Source organism: Penaeus chinensis, chromosome 33 (assembly GCF_019202785.1).
Source record: "Penaeus chinensis breed Huanghai No. 1 chromosome 33, ASM1920278v2, whole genome shotgun sequence".
NCBI classification, from domain to species: Eukaryota; Metazoa; Arthropoda; class Malacostraca; order Decapoda; family Penaeidae; genus Penaeus; species Penaeus chinensis.
Window position 1 is genome coordinate 29,622,553 of NC_061851.1, and position 15,000 is coordinate 29,637,552.

Below are 15,000 nucleotides of genomic sequence, written 5' to 3' on the forward strand. Positions count from 1 at the left end.
GCTCCTTCCGGGGGGAGCTTGGGTCACCGCGAGGCGCTTCCGGGAGAAGGATTGGTTTTCAGGGAAGGCGAAAGGCGCGGAGAGATAGACGCAGATCTCTTTCTTCCTCTCATTCTCTCACTCACTCACTCACCCACCCACCCACCCACCCACCCACCCACTCACTACTAACTCACTCACTCACTCACTCATATGTGTGTGTGTATATATATATGTGTGTGTGTGTGTGTGTGTGTGTGTGTGTGTGTGTGTGTGTGTGTGTGTGTGTGTATGTGTGTGTGTGTATGTATATGTGTATATATATATATATATATATATATATTGTCATAGTCGTCGAAAGTTGAGAAGGGGAGACCACAACACGCTCAATCGCCGACCTCCTGCCGCCCCTTTGCAATCTGGTGCTCAATCGGAACGCCTTTATCCCTCCCCTCTCGTCGTAATCTCCCCTACCACTACCCCTCCCCCCTCCCCGACCTACCACCATAGACTCATGGTGACCTCTTTTCTGACCCGCAACGGCCAACTCTTCCTGTAGCCGAGGTCAAAGGTGACATCGAGGGGCGCTGAGTCAACACGCTAAGGACTCGCTCTCGCACATGGACTTTTGAGGAGGAAGGAAGGAAAAAAAAAAAAAGGGAGATGGGACAGACGCAAGGAAGAAAAAAAGAGAAACACAAGAAAGACAAGGGAAGAAGGGAGAAACACAGAGAAGAAATAAGAAAAATGGATAGAATCGAAGGTAAAAAAAAAAGGAGAAACGCGTCAAAGAAAAACAAGAAAAATGTAAGAGACGCAAAGAAGAGAAGGAAAAAAGGGAAAAAACACAAGGAAGATAAAAAAAAAAAAGGGGGGGAGAGAAGAAGAGGAAGAAAAATAAAGAAGAGAGAGATGCAAGGAGAAGAAAGAAAGAAAACAAATTAGAAAGGAGAGATGCAAGGAAGATAGGGAGAGACGATAGGGGGAGGACGGTAAGCGGGAGAAAGAAAAGAGCGAAGAAAAGAAGTTAGAGAAGGGGAAAAACAGAACGACATAGGATAAGATAAAATGTCGAAGAAAAAAAAGTAAGTAAGTAAGAAGAACAGAACGAAGGAGATTGAAGGACTTGAAAGGCCACACGAAACTATTTTGCATTCTCTCAAAACAATTCATCAAGCCATAATGACAGTTACTGTTGTTAATTACTACTACCATTACTACTGCTATTAATATTATCATTACCATTACTACTGCTATTAATAGTCGTATCATTAATATTATAATTCCTATCATCAACATCATCATCGTCATCATTATCGTTATAGTTATCATTGAGTAATGATGATGATAATGATGCTAATAATTATAAGAAGAATATGTGTAATAACAAAAATATTAACAGAAGCATAAATATAAATATAAATAGTAATAGTATTAGTAATGCTAGTGGTAACGGTAATGGTGATGGTAATAACAATAACAATAATAACAATAACAATAACAATAACAACAATAACAATAACAATAACAATAAGAAAAGAAAAAGAAAAAGAAAAAGAAAAAGAAAAAGAAAAACAATAACTATAATAATAATAATAATAATAATAATAATAATAATAATAATAATAATAATAATAATAATAATAATAATAATAATAATAATAACAATAATAATAATTATAATTATTATAATAATAATAATAATAATAATAATAATAATAATAATAATAATAACAATAACAATATTACTACAACTACTAATGATAGAATAATAAGAATAATGGTATTTACATCAACAACAATAATAACGGTAATTAATATATTAACAGAACGATTACTTTAACAATTACTGTATCATTATCATCCCAATTATCATTAAAGAGTCAACCTTACTTTAACCCCTCCCCCCTCCCCCCTCTCCCTACGCCGTCACCCTCGCCCCCTATTCGGTGTCCCATTTTCTTTGGTTGAGTATCGTAAGGGGGAAACTAAGGTAAACCGCCTTTTCAGTACAATGCTTCTTGTATTTGTTGTCGATGAGGCGGGGGGGGGGGGGGGGAGAGATGAGGTTTGGGATATACGGATAAATGAGGGCGATGTGTTGAAAATAGGAGAAAAAGAAGAAGATAATTATCCTAATAAAGTTTGGGAGGCAGATATAATGAGAACAAATGAATTTAAAACGTGGTGGAGGTGGAGAATGTGGTGGAGGTGGGGTTGGTGGAGGTGGTGGAGGAGGTGGGGGTTTTAGTGGTGGTGGAGGTTTAGGTTCAGGTGGAGGAGGTTTAGGTTTTGGTGGTGGAGGAGGTGGAGCAGGAGGTGGAGGAGGAGGTTGTGGTGGTTGTGGTTGTGGTAGTGGTAAAAATAATAACAACAATAATAACAATAATAATAACAAAAATAATAACAATAATAATAACAACAATACCAACAATAATAATTGTAATAATAGCAGTAATAATAACAGCAATAATAATTATAACAAAGACAATAACAACAAGAACAATAATAATAATAATGTTAATAATAATAACGATAAATATGATTAATGATAATTATAATGACAATGATAACAATAAATATTATTAATAATATTATTCTCACTCTTATTGTCATTATCATCGCTATTATTATCATCATTACAATCCCGATGACTGGGAAACGAGTGAAAGAAATGCAAATAATAAAAATCTTATTTGAGATGCTTCAAGGAAAGATCAAATTTACAGTAAAATCATAATGCATTCTTATTTCAATTAACTATCTGTAATCAGGTCAAATAACCCTTTTCACATATCGCAAGAAATAAACACACATCTAATATTAATAAATATGTTCAAACACAGGTCGACCTTCGTTTTCGATTGTCAGCGGTTTAGATAAGTTACTGCTGAACTACTCGGCGTTCTCTCTAAACGATAACCTATTACGAAAGAAAACGGACTTGGTTATGGATAACTATACAAAACATTCTTGCCCCTTTGTACTTTTTTTTTTTTGTACTCTTTCGATCATTAGGCGATGTCTTAGTGTTTTATCTAATCATAATATTAAAAAAATAAATGTCTGAATTAATGAAAAAGGTCAGAACTTAGTTACATTAACCCACATAAAAAACTGGGCAATGCTCAAAGAAACGACGTTACGTTTTACTACTTCTTACATAAGTTCTAAGCTTGCAAACATGCCTCAACGTCTGTAATGTATCCACATAAACACGATCCAGCTATTTCTGCTGCAGAATGTAAAGGTATTTCAAAACACTGTGGGGGAGCAATCCCAAAAAACTACAAGCTCCAAAAAATAGAATCACATGGGCTGTGACGGAAGTACCCATGACCAAAATAATGAACACAACAGGCATGCCCCACGTACGTTTCCACTGGCAGCGATAAACACACGGTTGGCATAAATAAACGAACATCTATCTATAGCCACGTGTGTTCTGTATTCATCCAAGGCTGACGGCACAAATAGCCAACCAAGCCGAGGAAGGCATAGACAAGCCCCGACGACAAACACGTCAGGGGCAGCGTGCCCGGGGCGTCCTGCAGGAAACCCTCGAAAATGCACGCATGCATGCACAGTCGCATGTACATTATAGCCACTCAGACTCACGCGATCAACAAACTCAACCTCCAGGAAACTATTCTCACGCCAGGGCCAACCGCCGAGGTATGTACCGAGGTCGCTATGCGATAAAATAGAGTTAACGTAACCAAGATGGCGTTCTCCTGGGGGCGACCATGAGGAGGATGCAAGGGGAAAGGAGAAGGAGGCAAATGAGGAGGAGAAAAAGGAGGAGGTGGAGGAAAAGGAGGAAGAAAAGGAGGAGGAAGAGGAGGAAAAATAGGAGGAGGAAAAATAAGAGAAGGAAGAAAAGGAGGAATGATGATAATGGGGGAGGAGAAGAGGGGGGGTAGGAAGATGAGGAGGAAGATGATGATGATGATGATGAGGAGGAGGAGGAGGAGGAGGAGGAGGAGGAGGAGGAGGAGAGAGGAGGAGGAGGAGGAGGAGGAGGAGGAGGAGGAGGAGGAGGAGGAGGAGGAGCAGCCTTCCCCCATTAGGAGGTAAGTCTACTCAGCCAGGACTGCTCCCTCCCCGCGCCGATGGCAGCGACGCTGGGTAAACTTAAATTTCGGAAGAGATCGCATTTCGCAGTGTCCTGAGGAAGACCTATTTGACGCTGACTATTCCAGCGTGCCCTTGATGCCCAGATTACGTCGAGTTCTATCACAACCTCGGGTAAAGGAACTTTCACTTGACTGTCAAGTCTCGAATGCCACATGGCACGGAGGCAAAAGTGCCGCGTCACAGGAACGCGCCCTTCTACAACTATCTATATTTACTTCCATTCCCTTAGCGGGTCCCTGTCCAAGACGCGAACCCTTGTCCACCATGCCCATCCAAAGTGTTCCTCTCCCTAAACATACTGCAAATAATCCTACAGTTCATTAAACGAAAAGGCGAGATGGCAGGCACAGGTGTGGTGCAAGGTGCGCTAATTAAGGTGCAATAAATCGAGAACGGGAACACCCAGACTACTAACTTGCACAAGGCGCCATAAACGAAATGAATCATACATAGCGGTGATACTTTTGCCTCTTAAATGATATCATGGCGATGAAGCGACGTTACTTTATAAGCCATAAAACAACTGAAATGGTTATGAGCGCATCTAGTGCATTGCCAAATGAGCTGTATATAACCGAGCCACTGGTACTAAGAGCGATGGCGTTCGGGGATTCACACAGAGATAATCGCTTCGCATATGCCAGTGAGGCAAGCACGGGAGCAAGCATTCTCTAACCCGCAGTCTACAAAGGCGAGGAAAGCGACGCACCTACCAAGCATGCACCTGAATGTTGAAATCGCAGTGAGAAGTACATGCCCACTCACCCGTCTAGAGGCACCCATTAAGTATCTGACAAACTGCCGTAACGAGGTCGAGATAACAGCACTGTCCCGTTTCCAGGCACTCAATAACCACAGCAGATAGTGTCTCTTCGACGTCGACATGCCAGGCCTCCCGCCCCGATCCGCAAGCCCCTCCTCCGATGAAGCACTCATACGGCGAGGAGGAGCTCGCTAAAGGCGTCGCACACGAACGTCATTCCGAAGGCGACCTCGGGGACACGGACCTTCGACGCCGCGAGATGGGGAGTGCGTGGGGCTTGCGCGACAACTGCTGAGCCCCATTACACGCACGGCAGCCCGCGATGCTTTATTGCTGTGGCATCCCGGGCCCGACGACCTTCTGGGCTGATCATCATGCACACCGCGGCAGTCTCGAGACAATTACAACGCCGCGAGAGTCACGCCGGCACCACGCGACACCGAATAACGAACTTCAATCCGCGTTCATGGCCCACACACGAAACAGACAAAAAAAAGAACACAAAAAACGAACACACGAGAGAACAGCCATAAAACCTAAACCGTTACGAGGAGCGAGGCCCTAGAATGAAGCCTGATGGCGCTGATGAGCAATCAGTGCGATCAATTATCAATCAAACGAGATCAACCGAGCGGGCGCAACAAAGCGACCTAGATAATCAAACAGGCCCGGAGACTTCACCCAAATCCTAGGACACGGCCTACTGGATCCCCCCAGGCTGAACTCTTCCCTTGTGTTATCTCTGTGCCCCTTACACAGGCGTTTGTATTCCCGATCTTACTTCCCTCCCTTTTCTTTCCCCTCACCTCTATCCTCATACTTAACTACCTCCTTCTACGCCCCCCCCCCCTTCACCTAGCCTCTGCTCGTGCTCAGTTCCCCCATGCAATAATCGATTTAATTCGAAGTATAATGACTCTCAACGCGTTCAAATTCATAAAACTGATTCTCGTTTCAGTGGTAGTGAAACGAGGACATACAAAATGGCGATGAACGGAATACCGACGTCCACAATATCAACAATAATCGGGAAAATGAAGACGAAGCACTAATATCATTATAAAATATTATAACAACTGCTGGAGCCTCATTCCACACGAACTGCAAAGATAATAACAACAATAAAAAAGTTCATGACTTACCAGCGACTTTGTCTCCTGTGTTGCGGGCGGCGGGGCCTCGATCTGGCGGGCGGTGGCTGGGGACGCGGGCGAGGGCGGGGAAGCGATGCCGTCCTGCAGCGGGGAGACAAGATGTATACACAAAGTTAGATTCCTTGGTCTGGACGCTCAGGGACACGCACACGCTCATGTGCGCATGCGTTCATCTCTCCACACGTAAACACTCTTGGGCAATCTGGCATGTATACACACACAAAATTCTGTATGTCTTTTTGGTTTTCACTTACATGTCCACACACACAAACACACAAACACACACACACACACACACACACACACACACACACACACACACACACACACACACACACACACACACACACACACACACACACACACACACACACTCTCACTCTCACTCTCTCTCTCTCTCTCTCTCTCTCTCTCTCTCTCTCTCTCTCTCTCTCTCTCTCTCTCTCTCTCTCTCTCTCTCTCTTTCTCCCTCTCATTCGCACTCGCACTCGCACTCGCACTAATTATCTCTCTCTGACAGCCCATTCCATACGATTATCATTTTCACCTATCATAATAGAACTACCAAATCGCGCACACCCATTCCTTCGTTATTCTAAGCGCAGCCACGAATGTTGCAACAGTAGCTGTCTTGCTGATTGGGTACTCTCATGCAATGCCATCCGACATTGCTCTCTCTCTCTCTCTCTCTGTCTCTCTCTCTCTCTGTCTCTCTCTCTCTCTCTCTCTCTCTCTCTCTCTCTCTCTCTCTCTCTCTCTCTCTCTCTCTCTCTCTCTCTCTCTCTCTCTCTCTCTCTCTTTCTCTTTCTCTTTCTCTCTCTCTCTCTCTCTCTCTCTCTCTCTCTCTCTCTCTCTCTCTCTCTCTCTCTCTCTCTCTCTCTCTCTCATGCAATGCCATCCGACATTGCTCTCTCTCTCTCTCTCTCTCTCTCTCTCTCTCTCTCTCTCTCTCTCTCTCTCTCTCTCTCTCTCTCTCTCTCTCTCTCTCTCTCCTTACACAATGCTACCGACATGTCTACTTTATGCACTTGTCACTAGTTAATCTACCTAATCGCACTCTTTTCTATTCCTTGCACATGCTGTCCCTTGACACGACACATAACAATGCAACATATCTAACAAGTATCAGAAACACTCCATATGCTGACCTACCACATAAGTCAACCCAAACCTCAGTTCTAGCAACATTCAACTACACTTCGGAAATCCCTGTCATACATGTTTGTACTTCTCTACCACACTTGTCTTAACCACGCACCTCTCTACTACACTTCACATGCCTCTACTCTACACAGTAATTGACCACAGTTCTGACTTTACTATAAACATTGAATAACAGATCAACTACACGTAATTATAGCACTAATAAGCATTTTAACTCCTACGTACATAAGACACACACATTACATTACCCCTGTTCACAATCGCCTCTCTTCTTTCACTACTCTAAAACAGCACCGTCTTTAAGACAAGTATTCAAGGGCAAACAGGAAGAAAGAAAGAAGAAAATAACACGGGTGCCATCGGGTGATGTGAAAAGTGTATATTTATAACCCCACACACAGAAGGAAAGAGGAAAACCCCGTCCCTCCCCCGCGCACCCTTTAGAGAGAAAAGGGCGCCTGGGAGACACCTGTACGAGGGCCACCTTGAGGGGAGGGGGGAGGGGGCAGGGGGAGGTCATGCCTAGAGTCCAAGAGAAAGATTCGGCGAGCGGGCCAGCCGGAGTCCTGTCCTCAGTGACCGCAACAGCAACGAATGGTATTTCCTGGCCCCTACCTAGTTTCGAGCGCCCCTTCTCTGCTCAGTCGCTCCCACTAAACACGAGAACCTAAGCCAAATTCAGTATACCACTTCCGTCAAGCGGAACTCTGGACAAATGGAAAAGACAAGAGAAAACAGAACGGACATGGCTAAATATAAACTTCCTTGTCACAGCATATCACATGGAATGCGTCTGGCATAGTGTAAGGTACGGCTACCAGGATCTGCTGGAGGGCCTGGTGGACTGTGGCTCCTTCCAGTTGGGTACTCCTGGTCCATGTGGCCGATTCTAATACTTCACAAAGAGGCATTCAGTATATATACCATTAAATCACTGACAAGGGTTTTCTACTTACAGAAAAGGTGTAAGCTCGCTATAATTGTCCCATTGGTACCTCCTGTGGTATTTACGGATTTCCATTATAATGCAATTAGTATTATGACATGGTGCAGCATATTTAGTATAAACCCTAGGACTCTACGTTGAACTGCCCAGTCTACAGCATAATGTGGCAGCGGATACCTAAAAGCACTAAGAAGGAGACACATATAACATGATCATAAAAACAAATACTTATATTTATATAACGAAGGATCGAAATACCATACACGCACAAATACACTACACAAATATACGACCTGCACAAAGACGCACAGAAAGGACAGGAAAAGTCTCCCAAATCCCGTCTTCTTCCCTCCTATTATTCTACTCTCCTATCTTTCTTCTCCTTCCTATCGTTCCCCTCCCTTCCCAGACAAGGACTCCAGGCCAGGCCGCGTCTTGAGAAACAGCGAACCGCGAGAGCCAGATAGGACACGTCTCCTACAGCCTTAAGAGATCCATCAGTGACGTCACGAACATAGAAAACGGGGGACACTTGTTCTACGGTAGACGTTTTTAGTTTGTCAGTGAATCAAAAACTGTGCACGGTAACTGACGTCCACGAGGACCGTAGGAGACATGGCCCGTCACCACACGCGGGAAAGTACATCTAAACACGTCAGAAGAAACTCGGAGAAGAAAAGGCAGCAGACGAAGACAATGACGAAGAAGATGAAGAAAAAGAAAAAGTAAAGAATGTTGAAATAAGAAAAAAAAAAAAAAAAAAAAAAACGGGAAGCGGGAAAGGGGGCATCAGCAGACACCAGAGTGCAGCACAGGGGGTGGGGGTGGGGGGTGAGTGCCAGCAAATAACAAAAAGGGGAAAGACCATGAGCGGAAATAAAGCAGAAAGCAGTAGCACACACGGCACCAACTCAGCAGGGGAGAACACTTCTCTTCCTCCTCTTTCTCCTTCTCTCCTTCTCCTCCTCCTCCTCCTACGTCTCCCTTTCCTCTTTATTTCTCCCTTACCCTTATACCTTACATTATCTAATCTTTCTCCAATGATGAAAAACACTTTACATGTACACACCAAGATATTATAAAGAAAATCATATCAATGAGACATAAACACTTTTGTTAAATAAACCTTTCCATGAGGTCTTCACTGAGAGAGAGAGAGAGAATGTGTGTTATGTATATGTCGTGTGTGTGTGTGTGTGTGTGTGTGTGTGTGTGTGTGTGTGTGTGTGTGTGTGTGTGTGTGTGTGTGTGTGTGTGTGTGTGCGTGTGTGTGTGTGTGTGTGTGTGTGTGTGTGTGTGTGTGTGTGTGTGTGTGTGTGTGTGTGTGTGTGTGTGTGTGTGTGTGTGTGCGCGCGCGTGTGTATGCGTGTGCATGTGTGTGTTCATATATCTACACTGGGCACAAACACACATATACATAACACACTCATACCGTTGAGTCGGTCCGGACAAGAACATGGGTATCTGTGTGGCTGATGTTCTCCCCTTCTTTTCCCTTTCCATGCCATCTCCTCCCCCCCCCCCCCTCACTCTCTTACCCCTTTCCGTAAGATGAGAGAGAGCGAGAGAGAGAGAGAGAGAGAGAGAGAGAGAGAGAGAGAGAGAGAGAGAGAGAGAGAGAGAGAGAGAGAGAGAGAGAGAGAGAGAGAGAGAGAGAGAGAAGAAGAAGGAGAAGGAGAAGAAAAAGGAGAAGAAGAAGGAGAAGAAGTAGGGGGAGAAGTAGGGGGGGAAGCAGAAGGAGAAAAAGAGAAAGAGAGAGAAGGGGACGAGGCGAGACAGAGGGAGCGAGGAAGGATCGAGGCAGAGAATAGGGGGGAGGAAAACGAGACACAGAATAAAAAGAGAGAAAGAGAGATAATGAGCATAAACCAGCTAGTGCTAAAAGTCGTCTTGGTCGTATCAGCAGTTAGTCCCAGCAAGCCACCACACGTATTAGAATGGAAGGAAAAGACTGTCCGTTGCTTTTTAGTGTCGTACCTTAAAAAAAAGGAAACCATTTAAAGAAGAAAAAAAAAAAATATATACTAATAATATAATTGAGAAAACGAGGGCCATTCCTCCTCGGGAATACCCCCCCACAGACAATCCTTTCCTTATATGATTTAGTAACGGTTTCTCGTAATAAAGTAATAACGACGAAAAAAAAAAAGAAAAAACATCAACAACAATAAATCTCAAAACAACAAGCGCTCCGTCACGCTGGAGTGTAAAACGGGGCGGGATTGGTCAAGGCATGTTGTGACGTCATTAACACAGCGGCTCCGGCAACACAACATGAATCACATGCCAAATTAGGGAAGTCTACATGATAATTAAAAAAATGAGAGAATATAGAGTGATAAAAACTCCAAAGGTATTATTAAAATCCTCGGTTAATTTTCTAAACAACGCAAACCAGCTTCGTGTGTTGTTGCGGAAAAGATGAATTAATCCCAAAAATAAAGATATATATATATATATATATATATACATATATATACACACATATATATATATATATATATATATATATATATATATATATATATATATACAAGCATATAAATATATACATATGTATACATAAATACATACATATACATATATATACATATATCCATATATCCATATATACACATATATACATATATCCATATATACACATATAAATATATATATATATACATATATACACATACATATATATATTCAAAACCTCGAATGAAGTCAATAGCGAATAGAAGAGACACCAATGAAGACAGAAAAATAAATAAAAAAGTTGCATTCCCAAAACCGCTGTGCGAACGAACGTGCAAATCAGCGACATATTTCCGCTGACCCAAATAAACCAACAAATGAAATAAAAATGAAATAAAAATCCTTTTAAGAAGTCAAGTCAACCAGCCAAAGAACTAGAAAAAAAAATTAAAAAAAAATATAAAAAAATAATGAAAAGGAGGGGGGGGGGGACGATAGTCACGCAGCAAAGAGAGAATCCATGGTTTATATTTACCGTCAAATCGTCTAACGCCCCCAAAAAGTTCAGGATGTTCCAAAACTAAAAGAGAGAGAGAGAAAAAAAAAGTGGGTGATCAGTCATTCCTCTTTTTTTCTCTTTTTTCTTATTTTCTGTTATTATTCCTTATCTCTTTCTTTTTCTTCTTAGTCTCTATTTTCATATTTAAAAGAACCGACATGATGAAAATTATTTAACCACCGAGCGTTGAACTGGTGATCACGTGGTTTAACTGAACATTTTCCTTTTCTTTTTACGGCCCAAAGAAGGAGGTTGTGGGGGGGAAGGGGGGGTGGGGTCAGAAATTGTAGAATGTTCTCAACATTTTGATTTACGTCAGCAATATCTTCAAACCTTAATTTACAAATCCTCAAACCTTAATTTCAGTCTAACAAAAGCATTCTAGCTCGGTTCCTCCTCCTCCTCCTCCCCCTCGTGGGATTCCGAGCAGACCCCGGTTCGCCTCGCCCTATCCCCTGCAGCCCAGAACTAAACCAACGTGACACCAGCGCTGCGTCGTGTGCGTGGCCTCTCGAGAACATCACCCTACAGCAGTGGTTCCCGACCAGTGGGCCACGAATCACGAAGGTCCCCAAAAGCAGACCTGAGGGCCCGCCAAGCCAGAATTGAAGGTTGGCGAGGCATCTTCAAATTCCAAAATTACGGCTTTGTCTTTCATACAATACACAGCTATCTATTGTGAGTAATAGCAAACTCAATTACGTCACTCTTTCAATTAAGCGATGAGACCGGGGTTATGAGTTTGTCCTTAGCTGATAAAATCCTGAGTCGACTGATCTTTCAAAACCTTGGATCTGTAGGATAAATAACTTCAACAAAATGGACTTTTGGAGATGAAAAGGTTGAGAACTACTGCCCTACCGTCTTCAGGTTGCTCAGATGCTATAAGGTAGACCAACATCTGCGAAAGTTATGGCGTTATGGAATGTGAAATTGGATGCTTTTAGGTCTTGTGGCTAGCTAAGTTATTTCTATCTCTAAATTCAGAGAGAGTTATGTGATATTACTGAAGTGTTTTCACAATGCGCCCTCGCATGCTATCACGCTCAACTTCCTATTTTCTTGCTCTCTCTCTCTCTCTCTCTCTCTCTCTCTCTCTCTCTCTCTCTCTCTCTATATATATATATATATATATATATATATATATATACTCCTCTCTCATTCTTCCATTCTCACTCTCACGCACTCACAAACACACACACACACACACACACACTCACACTCACACTCACACTCACACTCACACTCACACTCACACTCACACTCACACTCACACTCACACTCACACTCACACCCACACCCACACCCACACCCACACCCACACTCATACCTACACCTACACCTACACCTACACCTACACCTACACCTACACCCACACCCACACCCACACTCACACTCACACTCACACTCGCACTCTCGCACTCTCGCACTCTCGCACTCTCACACGCACACGCACTTCCATCCCCTTCAGAACTGAAACCTCACCCCCCCTCCCTCACCCCGCCTACCACAACCTACAATCTTCCTCTCGTCTCAGGGTGCTCCCCTCTCCCCCCTCCCTCCCCCTCCCCCCAAGTCGCGTGAGTCATAGGGCTCCTGCAATAAAGCTACATAAAAAGGTGTTAGCCTGAGCACGCTATTTTGTGCGGGAGGGGGGAGAGGGAGGGAATGAGGAGGAGGAGAGGGAGGAGGAGAGGGAGGGGGAGAGGGAGGGGGAGAGGGAGGGAGAGAAGGAGGGGGAGAAGGAAGGGGAGAAGGAGGGGGAGAGGGAGAGGGAGAGGGAGGGGGAGAGGGAGAGGGAGGGGTAGAGGGAGGAGAAGAGGGAGGGGACGAGGGAGGGGAAGGGAGGAAGGGAAAGAGGAGAGGGGAGAGGGAGGGGAGGAGTAGCTGAATCGTTGTACAGTAGTATTTTGTCGTCGTAGGAAAACAAAAAAAATCAAAAAAAATAAAAAAATGAATAAATAATTAAATAAACAAATTATAAAATTCCAATTGAAAAAAAAAGTGATTAGAATTCAAAATAGGTTAACAATCGTCATTAACATCAATATCATTATCACCATTATTATCATCAGCATTGCAGTTATTGTTATTATGATTATGATTATTATTATTATTATTATTATTATTATATTATTATTAATATTAACACTGTTATCATTCTTAACAATATCATTACCATCCTTATCAACATTAATGTCATTCCTTCTGGATAACACCTACGTGAATGCTAAACCAAGCAGCAACAGAAACTTCTCTTTCTACACAAGCCTTCCAAGTGACCGCCATGAGAGGAGGCGAGTCTGGCCTGTGGCAAACTAGGCTCTGGTTGGCTCTCGTCGCTCGCTTTCAGAGAAGACGAAGAGGATGAAAAAGAGGAAGAGGGTGAAGAAGAGGAAGAGGGTAAAGAAGAGGAAGAGGAAGGGGAGAAAACGAGGAAGGGGATGAAGAAGACGAAGAGGAGGAACAAAGGGAAGAAGGTGAAGAAGAGGAAGAGGATGAAGAAGAGAAAGAGGATGAAGAAGAGGAAGAGGGTGAAAAAGAGGAAGAGGATGAAGAAGAGGAAGGGGATGAAGAAGAGGAAGGGGATGAAGAAGAGGAAGAGGATGAAGAAGAGGAAAAGGAAAAGGTAGAGAAAGAGGCTGAGAGTGAGAGAAGGAAAGATTGATAGATGGGGGAGAGAGGGTGAGGGAGGGAAGGATGATGAGGAGGGAGGGAGGGATCTATGAGGTAAGATGGTGAGGAAGAGGAAGAGGGAGACGAAAAGGAAGAGGTTGAGAGTGAGAGTGAGAGAAGCAAAGTCTGAAAGATGGGAGAGAGAGAGAGAAGGTGAGGAAGGGAAGGATGATGAGAAGGAGAGAGGGAGGGATCTATGGGGTGAGGCATGAAGGAGAAAATAAGGGGAAAGGGAAGGGAAAAGGAAATGAAGAAAAAGAAGAATATAAGAGAGAGACAGCGAGAGAGAGAGAGAGAGAGAGAGAGAGAGAGAGAGAGAGAGAGAGAGAGAGAGAGAGAGAGAGAGAGAGAGAGAGAGAGAGAGAGAGACAGAGAGAGAGACAGAGAGAGAGACAGAGAGAGAGAGAGAGAGAGAGAGAGAGAGAGACAGAGAGAGACAGAGAGAGACAGAGAGACAGAGAGAGACAGAGAGAGACAGAGAGAGACAGACGTGGGACAGAGAGAGAAAGACAATAACACACCGACAAAAGAACGAGAGCGACGGAAGGAGACTGGCCCCTCAGATCTGCTCCCAATAAGGCTCCCAATAATTATGTAAATATCCCGCGGAGGAAGCCCCCTCCCTGATTTATCGCCGATGACTCCCGCAAAGAGCAACAGCCAATCATAAAACGGGCTTATCAAAACAACTTTCCCCATTGGTCCAGCGTCAGAGCCAATCAGAACCCAATTAACGGCCCAAGAGTCAAACATTACGGATAAGGTATGGAAGACACGAGAGAAAAAAGAGAATAATAGTTAAATAAACTACGTTCCTGTGAGAAATAAACAATCCAACAACAACAACAACAACAAAAATAAATAAAAATGAAATGAACCATAATAAATCAATAAAACCAAATCAAATGTGTCTGCATGCATCGGTGAGTAATGTTACACCAATATATACAAAATGTGATACCAAACTGGACACGGTAAATCCAAAAAAAAAAAGAAAAAGAAAAAAAAAATCTCTGGATCGCTTCACAAACAGTACAAACACATTCCGTTTGGTTCAACCTCGCAGACACAGAGTGGGTAGTAACAGCTGTTAAATATTATTATCTTTTCATTTTTTTGTTTTTATCTCTGTCATTTTTAAACTTTCATCTTTCTTTCTTTTTCT

General features: G+C 43.2%; 1 protein-coding gene across 11 annotated transcripts in view; it reads right to left on the reverse strand.

Moving 5' to 3' along the window:
- The window catches only part of LOC125043020, a 244,213-nt gene that overhangs the window by 88,054 nt on the left and 141,159 nt on the right, over positions 1-15,000 (reverse strand). For 10 of the 11 annotated variants that reach the window (XM_047638964.1, XM_047638962.1, XM_047638965.1 and 7 more), the window contains exons 3-4: positions 11,136-11,180; positions 6,022-6,114 (exon numbers count right to left, since the gene is read on the reverse strand). In XM_047638964.1, the coding sequence (XP_047494920.1) occupies positions 6,022-6,114; positions 11,136-11,180 (138 nt within the window). The remainder of the gene's footprint in view (positions 1-6,021; positions 6,115-11,135; positions 11,181-15,000) is intronic. The other variant, XM_047638966.1, reaches the window with a different exon arrangement.